Here is a 19,073-nt window from a genome sequence, read left to right as displayed (position 1 = left end):
ATGGACCGGATCTCTGAAACTGCCGAATTGCAGGCTTCTTCTGTCTGACCCACTACTAAGAAGTCGTCTAGGTAAGGGATAAAGAGAATATCCTTTTCCCTTATGTGGGCTGCCATTACCGCCACCAATTTCGTAAACACCCTTGGGGCCATAGCCTTTGCCGCCTTCTTATTTTATTACCGGGGTTAAAACAGATTTGTCTATTAATTTTAACACCTCTCCCTGTATGACTGACTTCCCTAAGGCTGAAGAAGGATCTACAGTTGGTAAGAATCTGGCAGGAGGGGACTGAAGGAATTTTTAATCTTAACCCCTTGCCGATGGTGTCTAAAACCCACTCTGCTAAGAAGTCCTTCAGTCTGCCCCCTACCGGAGTTCTGGCGTCATTGTTGGTCTGGTTTTCTCTTATCCGAGGAGGACTGGTTAAAGAAAAAATTTCAGTTTTTCCTTTGACCTCTGAACTAGGGTTGTTGCGGGTATCGAAATTTCGATACCCAATCGATACTTTTGTCCCGGTATCGATACGATACCGGGATTTCAGTTTTTTCGATACTGGGTTGCGCTTCTGCGCAGCCTAGTATCTCTGAACATGAGTGCGCTGCTATCGGCGCACTCATGTTCTCTCAGCAGCACAGGGAGAAGGAAGCTGTCCTCCTCCCTCCCCCTGTGCTGCTGCCGCTGCCACCAATGAGAAGAGCGGGGCGGAGGAGGGGCGGGCGCACTGCGCCACCAATGAGAAGAGAGGGGCGGGCGCACTGCGCCACCAATGATAGGACTATTCCCATTTCCCACACAGAGCGGCGCCCAGCGATGTCCCAGCACTCACCATTATTCCTGGGCGCAGCTCCGTTCGCCCGCAGTGCCCAATTACTGTCTCCTCTCCTGCTTCACATGCTGCTGATTACTATCGGAGCGATGGGAGGAGACATCAGCTTTACTAGTGGGCGTTCCTTCTCCCTGCGCTGCTATTGCACAGCGCTACAGCCAGGGAGAAGGAACGCCCACTAGTGAAGCTGATGTCTCCTCCCATCGCTCCGATAGTAATCAGCAGCATGTGGAGCAGGAGAGGAGACAGTAACGGGGCACTGCGGGCGAACGGAGCGGCGCCCAGGACTAATGGTGAGTGCTGAGACATCGCTGGGGGCCGCTCTGTGTAGCCTGATAGTGAAAGTCTGGAGTCCCGTATAAAGTAGTCAGTCAGTCTTTAACACACAATACAGGAGGCGGGTGCCGGCAGCAGAATCGCATTGCCGGCACCCTGCCCCTGACAGGGAGCTGCGATCAGCGGCAGTTTACCCCTCAGGTGCGGCACCTAAGGGGTTAACTGCCGCTGATCTGCCAGTACCCGCCTCTTGTATAAAGGGGTAATTATCATTGGTGGTGCAGTGTGCCCCCCCTCAACCCCCCCATCCCATTAAAATCATTGGTGGCACAGTGCGCCGGCCCCTCTCAACCCCCTAGTATTAAAATCATTGGTGGCAGTGGGCACCGGGTCCTCTCCCCTCCCCCTCATTGGTGGTGCAGTGGCAGCTTCTGATCGGAGCCCCAGCTGTGTAAGCCTGGGGCTCCGATCGGTTACCATGGCAACCAGGACGCTTTAGAAGCCCTGGTTGCCATGGTAACATCCCTGATGCTGTGTGCACAAAGCACAGAGCAGCAGGGACAGTGTGAAGTCCTATTCACCCTGATAGAGCTCTATCAGGCTGAATAGGACAAGGGATGAAAGATCCCAGGTTCTAGCCCCTAAGTGGGGAAGTAGTTATTAAATAAAAAGTGTAAAAAAATAAATAAAAAAAAGGAAAAAAAACCCCCACCAAAATATGAAGTATAAATCACCCTCTTTTCCCAATTTCACATATAAAATATATAAATAATAAACATATTACATATCGCCACGTCAGAAAAGTCCAAACTATTAAAATATAAAAAAAAATAGGTGGTGAACGCCGGAACAGAAAAAAATAAATAAAAACTGTGCGATTCGCCATTTTCAAAAATGCGGAATGCACGTGGCTTTTTTGGTTTATTCTTTTTGCGTGGTATCGAATAGTATCGAGTATCGCAATACTTTTTCATGGTATCGAAACCGAATCAAAAATTTGGTATCGCAACAACTCTACTCTGGACCAGTCTTCTCTGGCCTTCTTATCCTGTTCCTGGCTACCCCTAAAAGGACGAAAGGGCCGACTGAACCTATTTTTATAAGAAAAAGATCCCTGGAAACCAGGAAACCTTTTCTTTATGTCTGCCGCTTTATCCAGCAAGTCATCTAGGCTTGGACCGAAGAGGTATTCCCCCTCACATGGAACTCCACAAAGCTTTGATTTAGAAGCAATGTCCCCAGTACAATTTTTTTGCCAAAGTGTTCTTCGCGCTGAGTTGGATAAAGCTGCTGGTCTGGCTGCCCACCTGACAGAGTCCGCCGAGGCGTCTGCCAGAAAGTCTGCTGCCTTCCTGATCGTAGGGAGGGAGGCTAAGATATCTTCCCGGGGCACCTATTCTTTAACTGGGACTCTAGCTCACCTAACCAAACAATAAGAGACCGGGCTGTGCAAGTGGAGGCTATACTGGGCCTAAAGGAGGAGGTTGATGCCTCCCAAGCACCTTTGAGAAAGGCATCCGCATTTTTATCCAGGGGGTCCTTCAATATTCCCGTGTCGTCAAATGGTAGGGCAGTCTTTCTAGAGACCTTGGATATAGCCCCATCGATTTTAGGCGCCTTATCCCAAGAGGCAGAATCTTCCTCCTTAAAAGGATATTTACGTTTAAGATTCTTGGAAATAAATACCCTCTTATTGGGTTTCTTCCATTCTCCTTTTATCAATGCTGATACATTTTTATGTGGAAAGGTACTATGTTGTGTGGACTCCAACCCCCCAAACATAATATCCTGAATTAAGCGGGGTTCCTGAGTTTCCTCTATGCCCATAGTCGAGCGGATAGCTTTAAGGAGCTTTTCAGTGTCTTCTACCAGAAAACAGGGTCTCCCCCCTATTTCTTCTTCCCCAGAAGAGGTCTGCGATGAAGCATCAGAGGGGCCAAACACCAAAACAGGGGCCTCTCCCTCATCTGACGAAGGGAGTTCTCTGAGGTACTTTCTACGCTTAGACTTTTGCTGTTTCTGGGTAGCCTGGGATGCATTAACTTCTGAGCGTACTAGCGCTTGCAGGCACTTGTAAAAGGAGGGAGACTCCTCCGCCACCGTCTTATCTTTACAGGGCTGGCACATATTATCCCTGAGAAATATGAATTACATAAGGTTGCAGGCCATAATGTAAAAACATAAAATGACCCCCCTTCCAAGCTACAACCAACAGCTATGTCAGACGTTCCATCTTACCAATCAGATGATAACCCCACTCTGCATAAGGCACATTCCTTATTCTTTTTCTTTGACACCACTTTCTTAGGCCTAGCTGGAACAGGAAGGACAGTGGGCTCCTCAGACAGCTTGTCGTCCTCCATACTTGCAGAGTTTGATCAGCTCAAGTCAGAGGAAGACGCCGGCCGAAAACCTTGCACTCTACTCATAGGGCGCTCGAAGATGACATCACAACCGGCGTCCTGAGGCCAGTTATGTGACTTTAGGAGCGCTCCACGGCCCGCTCATAGCTGGAGCCGCTCCTCTTCGCCCTCAGCGCACCGTCAGATGCCGCCAACTTACCAGGGACTCGCAGGTTAGTGGGGAGCCACCAGAGGGAAGGAACATGCACTTCGATGCTGCAGGCTTCCCATCAGAGACAGGAAACCACACTGAAGGGGAGGAGAATGTCCGCCCATTTTATCCTGCAGGTTTCATGTCTCTGTGGGGCGGATCCTCCTCTCTCCGGTGGTGCTGTCATGGGCGATAGAAAAAGTAGCCTTACACAATCACATCACATGGTCTCTGTGTCCATTGTGCATCCTGTGACAATCTCACTCACAGACCCTGCTTATCGAGGGTTTCTTTCCAAGATATATTCAGCAGGCAACCTGACTACATGACAGTCAGGACCACAGGGATCTACTTTAGCTCCCAACAGGATTTAACTAAAGCCTCTACCTGGTTCCAACAAAGCGCTGCTCATGTCACCACTGGTTCCCCTACTGGGCTAGCGATTCCCACACCCATAGCACTCTCCAGAGCTAAGCAGTGGTGTCCCACACAATACACCAGCAGGCCCACCTTCTCCACGGCTAGACTATCAGCCCACAGATCTACATGTGCTTATTAAGCGCCCGATTGACCAAGCAACCATATGGCTTCTCTTTCAATGGCGCACTCATTCTCTGGCAAGTGACCATTCTTGTGAGCTCTGCACAAGCCCTACATTGTGACTCCTGACCTCCAATCCTCTTTAGATACAGCTTCCAGTTCCAGTCCACCCCTATCTCACTGCAGAGTGATGTCTTCTCCCAGTGGTAATCATGTTCCAGTCTTTCTTTTTCACAGACGTATAGCACATAGTTAATCCACACGTTCCCTCCTGTTGCTGCTATGCTAAGCCAGTTCTGGTAGGTTGTAACTAGTGATAACAGAGCTCACCAGCCCAAAGGCTGTGTTCAGCAGGTTCCCCTTGCATACCATGTGGTATGTGGTAACTCCTACTTACTTGCCCTCAGGTGCTCCTTCCAGCTCACTATATATACCTGGCACTATGGATTCATCTAGTTGCCAAAGTCAACTATTACAGCATAGATACAAGTCATATACATTATACATGCAATGTATATCAAGCAATACATACAAGGCAAAACAAATAGACAAAGGAACAGCACATATAGTGTTTATTCCTCTTTCTCTAACATACTCTGCACTGCTTTACAGACAGTGGGGGTCATGCACTGTCTGTAGCTATTGTGCTGTATATGTATGAGAGGGGTTAGTGGTTTCCCTCTACAAGTTGTCAAATACTAGGAGTTGATGTTTTTTACTTCTCACTCACTGTAATGTCCTCCGATAGCCCCTAAGAACATCCTAGATATTTGGGGAATTGTAGTTCTCACAGTTCTTATATCCCTGCTCATGTAGAGTCCACTGATGCCCCATTACAGTATTGAGATGCTGGGACTTGTAGGTCTCTCCTCTTATAGCCCATATAATGTCCACTGATGCCCCATAATAGCCTTACACAGTTGCATAATGAGGAATAATGATAAAAACTAGAGAGCAAAATTTGATATATTTCTGACAGATGGGGAAGGATTCCATTAGAACAGACATTTTCTCTCACTGACTGTCACTACAGACCCTTGTCTGGCTTATTTGAGATAGGAGTGGCTTTATCTTGGTAGATTTAGTACACTACAGTCTATATTACAGCTCCACATGGTGGTAACCCAGCTTTCCCAGGAACCTAAAAGACAAATATGCCTAGCTGTGGCACTATTTAGGAGTGAGGAGGGGGATTTATCTTGTTAGATTCGTATTCTGCAGTCTATTATAGCTCCACATGGTTGTAAACCAAATCTATTTTGTACTATTACTAACTAAAAGATTCCTTCCAACAAAATGTCCAATCTCATGTGTGACAAAAGTTATTCAGCCTACATCCAGTCCACTCCTCCTTAACTTCCTGCCTCACATGCATCAGAATATGAGGGGGAAGAAGGTGGTGTAGGAGACTAAGGAGATTATAATTCCTTCTGTTGGTTGTTCTGTTTTGTTTGTATTCTGGCTTTAGTTCCCCTTTAACAAGCTGTTTTGGGCTAACTGCTCACTTGGCAATGTTGTCAGACTTTTTCCCCCGACATGAAAAGGCCTTCTCATGGTTTCTCAGCTGCATGTTATACCAGTAAAGGGATGATGTGGGAAATCAGAGATGCAATTAATGAGTAAAAGCTCAATTTTATTGTATTCTCCAGTTTAAGAGGATTACGCAATTACCACTGATCATACTGGTATGATACAAGTAGCACAGAAGCAATGCCGTTTCACTAGGATTAATTGACATAATTGGTATTGCTGTACATAGGGAATGTTATGTCATTCATAATCTGCAGCTCAGTTCTGAAAGGATGAAACCAGTGACTGGAATGGACACAGCATTCAAACTATTGGCCCTGTCCATATGCCACCAGTATGGAAAACATTCTGATTATATGGCTGCCAATGGGATAAGCATTCCTTGTCCTGTGCTATAATGTGAGATTTGTAAACATATTTTGCACATAAGAAAAAAATGCCACAATAGCGCTGTCTGTATTTTTCTCTCATCCCCCTGTTAGTTTAACCTACATTTTTCTTCTGTCCTCACGCTCCCCTCTGGCTGTATTAAACAGCCAATGGTCTGATCTCTTCTGACAGCTGTTCTTATTGGGAGGGGCTCTGCTGCTATGCTTCTAACAAGGAGGAGGGGTCTGAAGTCTTAGATAAACTGAAGAGCAGCATCTGGTCATTTTAGGCAAACCTTTAGAGGACGAGGCACAGCGCTGCATGAATAAGGTGAAATAGAAACCCACTTTTGTAGGTAGGAAGGCAACGGCATAATGATGGTTCTGGGATAAAATACTGAAACGGATTTTACATGGTCATATTTAGTGTTGCATAATCAGAAGACCGGATAAAACTAAGATATGATGACAGAAAGCTGGAAACGGACGGGTATTATAAGTAGTCATTGGACAAATATTGAGGGTTAGGAAGAACCTTAGTCCTGTCTCATGAATCAGAACCCTTCTTTTGGTATTGGTAATATAATTTTTTTTTTTACTGCATGCAATTTTATTCACACGCTAAATCTTTTTATAATACGCAATATTCTTCCACAGCATCATTTATCACAAACGTCTTTGACCTGGATACAAAGGCTATCAGATTCTAAAGGCAGAATGTTAATCCGCCTTGGACGGCTCACCCCTGGATACTTCCGACTGCTGCAGGTACCTTATGTATGAGGTCCATTATCCCACAGACAGAAAACATGATGTTATATTTTTTTTCCCACTAAGGGTCCATTCACACGTCCGTTTTTTCTTTCCTGATCTGTTCCGTTTTTTCAGGAACAGATCAGGACCAGATCTGGACCCATTCATTTTCAATGGGTCCTGGAAAAAATCGGACAGCACAATGTGTGCTGTCCGTTTCCGTTGTTCCGTTCCGCATGTCCGTTTAAATATAAAACTTGTCCTATTCTTGTCCTGAAAAATCGGATCCTGGTACAATACAAAGTCAATGGATCCGCAAAAAACGGATGACATTCGGATGTCATTCCGTATGTCATCCGTTTTTTGCGGATTCCGTTCCTGGAAACACATAACAAATTTTTTTTTTTTTTTTTTTTTTTTTTTTTTTAAATTTTTTTTCAAAGAAATCCAAACAACTTTATTTGATTATTGAAATGTATACATGCTCCCGTTTTTTGCGGATCCGCAAAAAACGGATGACATACGGAAACATTTTCAGGAACAACGGATCCGCAAAAAACGGACCGTTTTTCAGGATGAAAAAAAACAGGACGTGTGAATGGACCCTTAGATTGAGAATATATGTTATGTCAGCTAATGGGCAGATATCACTGTATCTAGAAAAACCTACCTGTGTTATTTCAGTTGCAGGTTTCTGGAGAACTGGCAGCAGAGCCCAAAGACAGACTAGTAAATCACCTGGCATTACTCTTTGCCCTTATGGGCCTTGGACTCTCCTACTACAGTGTTCGGCAGATGGCGCAGAAATCAAACCTCCCACCTTCAAAATGAGAACACCAGTAGAAAGACGTGAGAGACCCACAAAACTGCATATATATGTAAAAGAAAGCTACATATTCCATCTCTCTGTCTTTAGTAACGTTCTGTAAATGACAGGGGTGAAGTCGATGAGTTATGGAAAGAATGTATTTTGAGGACTGAGAATGTACGAAGGACATAGTAAGTTGTACAGATAAACTGCACCCGTCGTAAAGAAGGCCATTCTTCTGAATGTGTCCTTTATTTCTAAGTATAATGGCTCATGCACACAAACGTATTTTCTTTCTGCTTCCGTTCCATTTTTTCTTGCGGACCGTATGTGGAACCATTCACTTCAATGGGTCTGCAAAAACAACGGAAGGCACTTTGTGTGCATTCCATTTCCGTATTTCCTTTCTGCAAAAAAGTAGTGCATGTCCTATTATTGTCTGCAAATCATGGTCCGAGGCCCCATTCAAGTCAATGGGTCCGCAAAAAATACAGAACGCACACAGAACACATCTGTATGTCATCAGTATTTTGCGCATCCATACTGTAGAAATGCTATGCCCAGCCCATATTGCTCATGTGTTTGGTGATTAATAAGTTACTGTTTCCGATCTGCAAAAAATGGATCACATATGGAAACCATACGGATATGTTTTGTAAAATAGCGGAACGAAAGAGGACTTAAATCAGAGAGAAAAAAACCCTCAGATACGGAACAACTGATCTGTGAAAAATGGACCGCAAATCAACAACGGTTGTGTGCATGAGCCCTAAGGCTGACGTCCTAGAGATCTCATCTGTGATAAAATAGAGCAGCTGCTGCACATTTGTCTGTCCCTTTGTAATTGGTGACCACGACAGCAGGTATGACACCAAGTGGCTATGTTATCTATTTATTGGTAAGCTAGACCCCTTTTACTATATGTTTCTATACCAGTTATGGCTAACCTCCGGTACTCCAGCTGTGGTGAAGTACACTGTATACATTTACCAATCTGGCTGCAGAATCCCACTGCGCAGAAACTGACATATTAGGGACATTATCCACTCACAACAATAGTAGTGATCAGGCTATAATTGTACAGAGACAACTTTACAGACTGAACTGGAACTTACTGTTTGTCTTTAGTCACATGTATTAAATCTCAGTCACAAAAAAAAAATGTTGTACTTTCTTAATCACATCAGTTCATTAGTGTAATTATCACTTAAAGTGAGCCTTCAATTCACTGCTAAAAATATATACACCCCCTTTCGTAAAGCATTCCTCTTTAGTGTTAACCGCAATGCAAAGGTTAAACACCATAGAGTACAAATTGTGCATCCGTGCGAGATGAGTGAGCAGACGGGAGTGGAAGTGACAAGCGGACATGTTTCTGGATGCCTGAGCAAGACGCACATTCATTCCCACTCTTGCAAAGAGGTCATCTTGTTATATAACTCATGAAAGGATAAATATCATCCACAGAGACTTTCAGACAAACCATAAAGGTAGGTACAGCAGGACCTGAAAGGCAAAGGTCAGGCAGCAATGCATCATGAAAATAAGGACTCGTGTTATGGAAATATAGATGTTTATCATCACATCATATACAGACAATGAACAGGCGTTGGGAACACTTTATGGGTTTCATAGCAATTCCCACTGACGACACCGTTTCCATATAATACCGTTTCCATATAATACACTACAGCTGCTGCAAGCTTACAGCCAGAATGGTCGATCAGTGGGACTGCACCATGACGCTACACCAGCAGTGGTCTCCACTAAAAGTGCCCAGTTCAATGGCAAGAGGAAAGTCTATGTGGCAATAAGTACTATTCCATCGCCACCTCCTGGGTCTGGACCTCAATCTGCTTGGGTGGTTTGTATGAGCCCATCCCTGCTGCTCTTTCTGCTTCTTCTTGTGTGTAAGGTTCATCTTTCAGCTGCTTCAGTCTGTAAGAGAGAGATCACAACCACTGTAAGACCTGTCATTCTCACTTCTCAGCCACGTTAGGCACACCCGCAGAAATTCAGCAAACCTCCCACATGAGAGGTGCTCATTTAGACAAGCTTCCACAAGTTTCTTTCTGCATAGTAACATATCTTTACCTGCGTTTATGCACTTTGGTTTTAAAATGTTCCCTCAAAGTCTTCAGGTCCACAAAGTATCTCCTTAAAGAGAAAAAGAAAATAACTTCTAGTGAGAACAACTGGCTTAGATGAATAGATTTGATTTCAGTTACATATGTATACAGTGTGGATGTATATCCCACAGACCTGTTCATTGTCTGCACGGTTTCAAAACAGAGTGAAAGAGTGAAGGTGATCGCTGCATTTACATACAACGATCACCTTCCCTGTATGAGGATGAGGGATCGCTATGGCGATCCCTCGTCCTCATACAGATGATTCATGGTTTCTGAGCTGCAGATCGCTGTTTAGACAGCAGGATCTGCTGACCAGAAAAGATGATTGGTGATGCCTGCATGAACGACAGGATCACCCAGTGAACAAGGTGATTGGTGGCACATTTACATGGGCAGGATTGTTGGGAACAACAGTTTGCAGGAACAGTAGTTCCCGTTAATTTTGACGATTATTGGCTTGTGTAAAGGCAGCTTTGGAATGTAAAAATAAAACTATGTAATATCTTAATTCTACACTATTCCTGTTCTCTGCTGGGCCCAAACACTTACGGTCTACAAAATGGTGTCTATATGATGATACTAAGCAGATGATTCACAAAATGTCAAACGTATCAATTCAGTAAAAATGAGAAATCTGGGCCCAGCAGGTAGCACAGTTAGGGCTGCATCCGCTCGTGTGAAACAGCCCTAATACATAGAAACATAGTAACATAGTACATAAGGCCGAAAAAAGACATTTGTCCATCCAGACGTATTATTCTGATTAATACATCAGAATTAATAAGGTATCATATGTATGTTAAACATTTCTTATTTTTATATAGCAAACAAAAAACAAATGCTCTAAAGAGGTGCAGATGATAATTCTACATTATAATAGTAGTTGATGTGACATATTAAATAAGCACATACAGGTTAATTTCAGTAATTCAAGAAGTGAAACTCATATTTTATAAAGAATTATTACACACAGACTAAACTATTTCAAGTGTTTAGTTATTTTGATGATAATGGCTTACAGCTAATGAAATCCCAAAATGTAGTATTTCAGAAAATTAGAACATTGTGAAAAAGTTCAATAGAAATTATGTAAAACTCTAATCAGCTAATCAACAAAAAACACCTGCAAAAAGTTTCCTAAGCCTTTAAATGGTCTCTTATTCTGGTTTAGTAAGCTACACAATCATGGGGAAGACTGATGACTTGACAGTTGTCCAGAAGACAGTCATTGACACCCTCTACGAGGAGGGTAAGCCACTAAAGGTCATTGCTAAAGAAGCTGGATATTCACAGAGTGCTGTATCCAAGTATACTGAGTGGAGTGGAAGAAAAGTGTGGTAGAAAAGGATGCGAATCTCCTCCAAATTCTTGAACAGAAGGAGTGGCCTAAGACTGGAGTTAGTACTTCAATAGCCACCACACACAGATGTATCCAGGGCATGGGTTACAATTGTCACATTCCTTGTGTCAAGCCACTCATGACCCATAGACAATGTCAGATGTGTCTTACCTAGGCTGAGGAGAAAAAGAACTGGACTGTTGCTCAGGTCCACAGTCCTGTTTTCAGATGAAAGTAAATTTTGTATTTCATTTGGAAATCAAGATCCCAGTGTCTGGAGGAAGAGTGGAGAGGGACACAGACCAAGTTGCTTGAGGTCCAGTATGAAGTTTCCACAGTCAGTGATGGTTTGGGGAGCCATGTCATAAGCTGGTGTTGGTACAATGTGTTATACCAAGTCCAAAGTCAGTGCAGCTGTCTACCAGGAAATTTTTGAGCACTTCATGCTTCCCTCTGCTGACAAGTTTTATAGAGATGCCGATTTATTTTTCCAGCAGGACTTGGCATCTTGTCCACACTGCCAAAAGTACTAAATACCTGGTTTAGGCCTCTTTCACACTACCGGTTTTTTTTTCAGTTTTGCGGTCCGTTTTTTGCGGTCCGTATACGGAACCATTCATTTCAATGGTTCCGCAAAAAAACTGAATGTGTTCCGTATGCATTCCGTTTCCGTATTTCCGTTTTGTTGAAAAGATAGAACATGTCCTATATTTGGCCGCAAATCACGGTCCGTGGCTCCATTCAAGTCAATGGGTCCGCAAAAAAAACGGAACACATACGGAAATGCATCCGTATGTCTTCCGTATCCGTTCCGTTTTTTGCAGAACCATCTATTGAAAATGTTATGCCCAGCCCAATTTTTTCTATGTAATTACTGTATACTGTATATGCCATACGGAAAAACGGAACGGAACAACGGAACGGAACCATAACGGAAGCAAAAAACGGAACAACGGATCCGTGAAAAACGGAACGCAAAACACTGAATTCAACATACTGTAGTGTGAAAGAGGCCTTACGGTAATGACGACGGTATCACTGTACTTGATTGGCCAGCAAATTCGCCTCACCTAAACATTATATGTGAACAGGGCACTACTGTAGGGGGTGGAGAGGGGGAGTTATATGTACATAGGGCAATACGGAGGAAGGGGGGGCATAATTACCAAGTAGGGGCATAAAAGGAGGCTTTCCCAATGCACGGGAAAATTGCTGCAAAAAAGGTTAGGGACCACTGGTTCAGAGAATATGACTTAGTGTTTTAATTGTAATAATAGTAATTAATAGACAAGTGTAAAAATTTGTCCAACATCTCACTACCATTCAACTAACTTCCTGTTTTGTAAAGAAGAAGATGAGACCCAACAATGCCGACAAGCTGAAGGCCTCTATCAAAGCAACCTGGACTTCCATAACACCTCAGCAGTGCCACAGGCTGATCACCTCCATGCCACACCTCGCTGATGCGGTAATTCCTGCACAATGGAGCCTCGACCAAGTATTGCATAATATACAGTACCTACCTTTTAGTGGGCTAACATTTCTGTAGCAAAAATCACTTTTTTAATTGGTGTTATATAAAATCACATTTTCTGAGATACTGACAGGTTTGTAAGCGATAATCATCAACATTAAAAGAAATCATGCTTGTTCCGGGGTTAACCCACACAAAGGAAAGGCCTTTATCCTACAATTCTCTTTTCATTCCAGAACCAACCATTAAACTGAATTTCATGTTCGCATGGGAAACAGAGTTGGGTACATACTTTTCACTAGATCAATGGAATAATCGTTTATTGTAGGCATTGGTGGATCACCTTGCATAAACCACGCAGAACAAAATCTTAAGATACAACTCTGCTGGGGTATCTAACACCCCTGATAAACTTTCACATTCTATTCTGGGCTACTCTCCGAATTGCTGGAGGGGCTGCAGTCAGCGTGTAACAGCAGCACATATTGTGGTGGTTGGTTGCTCCATTATGGGCACACGTTTCACACATGATGCTTCAGCTTCCCACTAACCACTTACCAGCTCTTTCCCCTGCCTTAGCTATCTTAGTATAGGTATTGCTGAAATTTATCCCTGTTTGGATTTGGGCACATATTTTGACTGTCAATCGCAAGGTCATAGCTAGGCAATGGAAACAGTCCTACACTCTGAGGTCATCTCTCTTGTAAATCGAAATTTGCAACAGGGGTTAAATTACCCAGGATTTGCGTGCCACAGTGAAAGCTATCTCTAGGTGGAAGGTGTGGAGAGATGGCCCTTTTAGTTAGATACTTCCAAGTGCAGCCTTCTAGTATCTTGCCCCACTTGGGGTCCCTTCCCCTTAGTGTTTAGACTCTCTCTCTCTAGCAGGATTTTCTAAGGGCGAGGTTATTACTGTTATGTTAATGTTTGTTCTGTATGTCGTGTTTGCTACCACACAATTTTCTCTATGAATCAAGGACAACTGAAGAATCATGGCTTTGGACGATTTTCTGTACACCGATTTTGTACTGCGCAAATCACGTTTTACCCATCCTCTTAACTTATTCAAAAAACAAATGGCTCAGACTGATGCCATACAGTGGCATCTGTTCACTAAAGAGTTCCATTGTATAATTGGTGTGCTGCGTTTTTGTACCTTTTTTTTTTTTTCATTTTAACGTATACGTCAGAGACATAAAACATGATGTGAACCCACCCTTTGAACTAGCAATTTCTGTTTGTAACAGTTGCTTTTTGAAATACAAATTCTAAAATGCAAATAAATAAATGCTTGAAATAGATCAGTGTGTGTAATGAATCAATAGAATATACGAGTTTCACTTTTTGAATTCAATTGCTGAAATAAATTATATATTCTATCACATATTCCAATTTATTGAGATGCATTTGTGTTCTCCAGTCTACCGACCAGAAGCAATGTCTTGCTACACTGGCACAAGTCTCCTCCAGTCAATCACTAGCTATCATTGCCAGGAGGTCACGTGCTGGTATGGTATGACATTACTTTAGGGCTCTTTCACACCTGCGTTCTTTTCTTCCGGCATAGAGTTCCGTCGTCGGGGCTCTAGGCCGGAAGAATCCTGATCAGTTTTATCCTAATGCATTCTGAATGGAGAGAAATCTGTTCAGGATGCATCAGGATGTCTTCAGTTCAGGACCGAAACGTTTTTTGGCCGGAGAAAATTTTTGCTCCGGCCAAAAATCCTGAACACTTGCCGCAAGGCCGGTTCCGGAATTAATGCCCATTGAAAGGCATTGATCCGGATCTGGCCTTAAGCTAAACGTCGTTTCGGCGCATTGCCGGATCCGACGTTTAGCTTTTTTTGAATGGTTACCATGGCTGCCGGGACGCTAAAGTCCTGGCAGCCATGGTAAAGTGTAGTGGGGAGCGGGGGAGCAGTATACTTACCATCCGTGCGGCTCCCGGGGCGCTTCAGAGTGACGTCAGGGCGCCCCACGCGCACGGATGACGTGATTGCACGTCATCCATGCGCATGGGGCGCTCTGACGTCATTCTGGAGCGCCCCGGGAGCCGCGCGGACTGTAAGTACACCGCTCCCCCGCTCCCCACTACTACTATGGCAACCAGGACTTTAATAGCGTCCTGGCTGCCATAGTAACACTGAACGCATTTTGAAGATGGATCCGTTGTTATTATCCATATTGCTTCCTTTGCCGGCTGGATTCGTTTTTTACATCACATTATACATGGTCGCAACTATGGAAACGAACAAACCAGCAATCCATCAGCAGTTCTCATGCTTGTACACTATAGTAAAAAGCGCCAGACTCTTTGGTGGCCGGGACTGTGGGAGCTCACATAGCCTGGCACTTTTTTCCATAGTGTGTAAGCACTGCCACCGCTGCTGGATTCCAGGGTGGTCGTAACCATGGCAACAAGATGTGTATAATATGATGGAAAAATTAATACAGCCAGCAAAGGAAGCAATATGGATTGTAACAATACATTAGTAAGTGGCTTGTACTAACTTCCTATACATAACAAATGCTATTTGCCGAAGTGAGAAAACCCCTTTAACCACCTCCGGACCGCCTAACGCACGTGCGTTCCGGAGGTGGCAGCGCTGCGCACAGTCACGCATATACGCGTCATCTCGCGAGATGACGCGAGTATGCGCCCGCGCGTGCGCAGTTCGCGCCGGCATTTAATCGAGAAGTATTTCGTCAGCAACCTGCCAGCCAATGATCGTGGCTGGCAGGTTGCTGATTTTTAAAAAAGCCAATCAAAGTGCCAGATAGCAGATCATATTTGTAAATATGATCTGTTATATGGCTGCCTGCTCCTCTGCTGGTTCTTTTCGTCGGTTGGATCCAGCAGAGGAGCAGGCTTCACAGTGAGTACACCAAACACTACACTATAGCCCCTGATCACCCCCCTGAACCCCAATTAACCCTTTGATCACCCCTTTGATCACCCCTGTCAATCACAAGTGAAAAGAAAAAAGTGATCAGTGCAAACTGTCACTTTTTTTTTTCACTGTTATTGACCGTTAGGTTTTAGGTATAGTTTAGGTCCCTTGGTTAGGTAGTTAGGGATCAGTTAGCGCCCAGCCCACCGCACCGCAGTCCGTTATTCGCTGATTAGCGTATCGCTAATCAGCATTTGTACTTTTATAGTATCTGGAAGTGATCAAAACTGATCACGGTCAGATCTATAATTGTATTAGTGTCACTTTAGTTCTCCCTCCACCCAAAACGCAGTGTTTGCCCGATCAGGCCTGATCGGTCGCCCACACGTGCGTTCGCCCACACCCGCCCCACCGCAGTGACAAAAAAAAAATGTTTTTTTGATCACTGCACATTCACTTTACACGCACTGCGGCGATAAAAAAATCAGTTTTGATATTTTTTATCAACCGCAGCGGCCTCCGGTACTTCGCTAGCCTCCCCTTTGTAAGACAGGCTTGCTTTTTTTTTCTTGGGTAGTCTCAGGGAATACCCCTAAATTTAGTTGCCCACATGTCTAACAGGGGGTATTCCTCTGAAGAGGCCTACAGGCTTCTGACCCAGTCGGATGAGGAGTGGGAGCCCTCATCTGATGAATCCAGCGGGTCAGAATACGAACCTGTAGAAAGCAGTGGCTCTCTGACCCAAAGTTCGGACGAGGAGGCTGAGGTCCCTGATACCACCAGGCGTACCCGGCCCCGTGTCGCTAGACCGCAGGTTGCGCAGGATCCGCTTCAAGAGCAGCAGAGTGGGGCTGGTGCTGTCGGATTACGTGGTGAGGCATACACCAGCAGCCCAGCCCTCCCTGGACCTAGTACCAGCACTGCCGTACAACCTGGTGAAGTAGCGAGCACCAGAAGGGCAGTTGAAGCTGGTACGGTGGCACGTGCAGTAGTGACCCCGTCGCAGCCACCACAAAGACGTGCCCGTAGAGCCCCTAGAATCCCAGAGGTGCTGGCAAACCCTGATTGGCAGTCCCCAACTTCAGCCGCACCTGTAGTTTTCCCTTTCACTGCCCAGTCTGGAGTTCGGGTTGAGACGGCTCAGATCGGTTCGGCCCTGGGATTTTTTGAGCTGTTCTTGACTGCGGAGCTTTTAGACTTAGTTGTGGCCGAAACAAACAGGTATGCCACACAATTTATCACCGCTAACCCGGGAAGCTTTTATGCCCAGCCTTTCCGGTGGAAACCAGTCCAAGTTTCCGAACTTAAAACTTTTCTGGGCCTCCTCCTCAACATAGGCCTGACAAAAAAACATGAATTGCGGTCATATTGGTCCACGAACCCGATTCATCACATGCCCATGTTCTCTGCTGCCATGTCCAGGGCACGTTTTGAGGCCATCCTGCGGTTCCTGCACTTTAGTGACAACACCGCCTCCCGTCCCAGGGGCCACCCTGCTTTTGACCGGCTCCACAAAATTCGGCCCCTCATAGACCATTTCAACCAGAAATTTGCAGATATTTATACCCCAGAGCAAAACATCTGCATAGACGAGTCCCTGATACATTTTACCGGGCGCCTTGGCTTCAAACAATACATCCCAAGCAAGCGCGCCCGGTATGGGGTCAAATTGTATAAGCTCTGTGAAAGGGCCACAGGCTATACCCACAAATTTCGGGTCTATGAGGGAAAAGATCAGACCCTGGAGCCGGTCGGTTGCCCTGACTACCTGGGGAGCAGTGGGAAGACAGTTTGGGACTTGGTGTCACCCTTATTCGGCAAGGGGTACCATCTTTATGTGGACAATTTTTACACAAGTGTGGCCCTCTTTAGGCATTTGTTTCTAGAACGGATTGGCGCCTGTGGTACCGCGCGAACTAGTCGCGCGGGCTTCCCCCAACGGCTCGTTAGCACCCGTCTTGCAAGGGGGCAGAGGGCCGCACTGTGTAACGAAGAACTGCTCGCGGTGAAATGGAGAGACAAGCGTGACGTTTACATGCTCTCCTCCATTCACGCAGACACGACAATACTAATTGAGCGAGCAACCCGTGTCATTGAAAAGCCCCTCTCAGTCCACGACTATAACCTCCACATGGGAGGGGTCGACTTCAATGACCAGATGTTGTCTCCGTATTTAGTTTCCCGACGCACCAGACGCTGGTATAAGAAGGTGTCTGTATATTTAATTCAATTGGCTCTGTACAATAGTATTGTTCTCTACAGTAAGGCTGGGAGAACTGGATCCTTCCTCAAATTTCAGGAAGAGATCATCGAGAACCTCCTGTATCCAGGAGGTTCCGTGGCCCCAACCACCAGTGTAGTTAGCCGTCTACACGAGCGACATTTCCCCAATGTCGTTCCTGGTACCTCAACCCAACAGTCACCCCGAAAAAGATGTCGTGTCTGTAGCAGGAGTGGAATAAGGCGTGACACCCGCTATTTCTGTCCTGACTGTCCGGACCACCCTGCCCTATGCTTTGGAGAGTGTTTCCGGAAGTACCACTCACAGGTACACTATTAGCATAGGGATCATCTCACCAGGACAGGCACACAGGGCTATTAGGGCCCATTCACTCACTGCTGCTGCAAACGTCTCCTTTCACATGGGACAAAGTGCATAACGCACTTCGCCACATCTTTGGGCGATTTGCGCTTTGCACATTGACCCATGGGGAAGGAGAGGTTTGTTCTATAAAGGTTAAAAAAAAAAAAAAAAAAAAAAAAAAAAAAAAAACACACCAGTAAGCAAACACGTTAATGTTTAGTTCAAAAAGTTTAAGTTACATGTTCTGTTGCAAAGTTAATAAAATTATTGCGTTGCGGCATGGTTTTTTCTTTTTTTATTTTTTTTTGTCTTTTTACCTTTTTACCTTACAGATGGACCAACCGATCGACCAGCTGCAGCACCGATGTGCATTCTGACAGAAGCATTGCGCTGCTGTCAGATTACATGCAAGTCGGTGTATGCGGCACTGCAAGACGGGATTTTCTCCTCTGCAGTGACAGATACGTTTGCCGAGGCATACGAGCTGAGGAGGAGGCGGCGTTCCTATGCTTTGGCAAGCACTTTGTATATATATGTATATATATATATATATATATATATATATATATATATATATATATATATATATATAAAAAAAATAAAAAATCCCGGCAATGATTTATTCATCCACATCGATTGATGTGAATGGAGAAATCTGGTTTGCCAGGGCATACGAGCTAAGTGGGTATGGATGTAGGGCGGAGCTCCTATGTCCTGGCAGACGCCTTTCCCCTCCATTTTTTTTTTTTGGCAGAGATTTTTTCATCCACATTGATCGATGCGAATGAAGAAATCTGTGCCGTTCATTTTTTTCTTTCAGCCCAGAGGCTGAACGGAAAAAAAAATCTCATTACCTGTATGCTCAATATAAGGAGAATAGCAGAAACTCCTAATGCTGGCCATACATGTAATGATTGCGGAGACCCTCAAATGCCAGGGCAGTACAAACACCCCACAACTGACCCCATTTTGGAAAGAAGACACCCCAAGGTATTTGCT

At 44.7% G+C, this 19,073-nt stretch overlaps 1 protein-coding gene across 1 annotated transcript in view; it reads right to left on the bottom strand.

The window, feature by feature from the left end:
- Positions 1-9,207: 9,207 nt before the first annotated feature.
- Positions 9,208-19,073, bottom strand: part of ZNF593 (zinc finger protein 593) — a 28,106-nt gene continuing 18,240 nt past the window's right edge. Inside the window, exons 3-4 of the mRNA XM_044286211.1 lie at positions 9,749-9,811; positions 9,208-9,592 (exon numbers count right to left, since the gene is read on the bottom strand). Of these exons, the coding sequence (XP_044142146.1) occupies positions 9,472-9,592; positions 9,749-9,811 (184 nt within the window). The 3' untranslated portion in view covers positions 9,208-9,471. The remainder of the gene's footprint in view (positions 9,593-9,748; positions 9,812-19,073) is intronic.

This window comes from Bufo gargarizans, chromosome 3 (assembly GCF_014858855.1).
Source record: "Bufo gargarizans isolate SCDJY-AF-19 chromosome 3, ASM1485885v1, whole genome shotgun sequence".
Lineage (NCBI taxonomy): Eukaryota > Metazoa > Chordata > Amphibia > Anura > Bufonidae > Bufo > Bufo gargarizans.
Note: the sequence above shows the minus strand (reverse complement) of the source record. Positions and strands in the feature narration are given on the sequence as shown.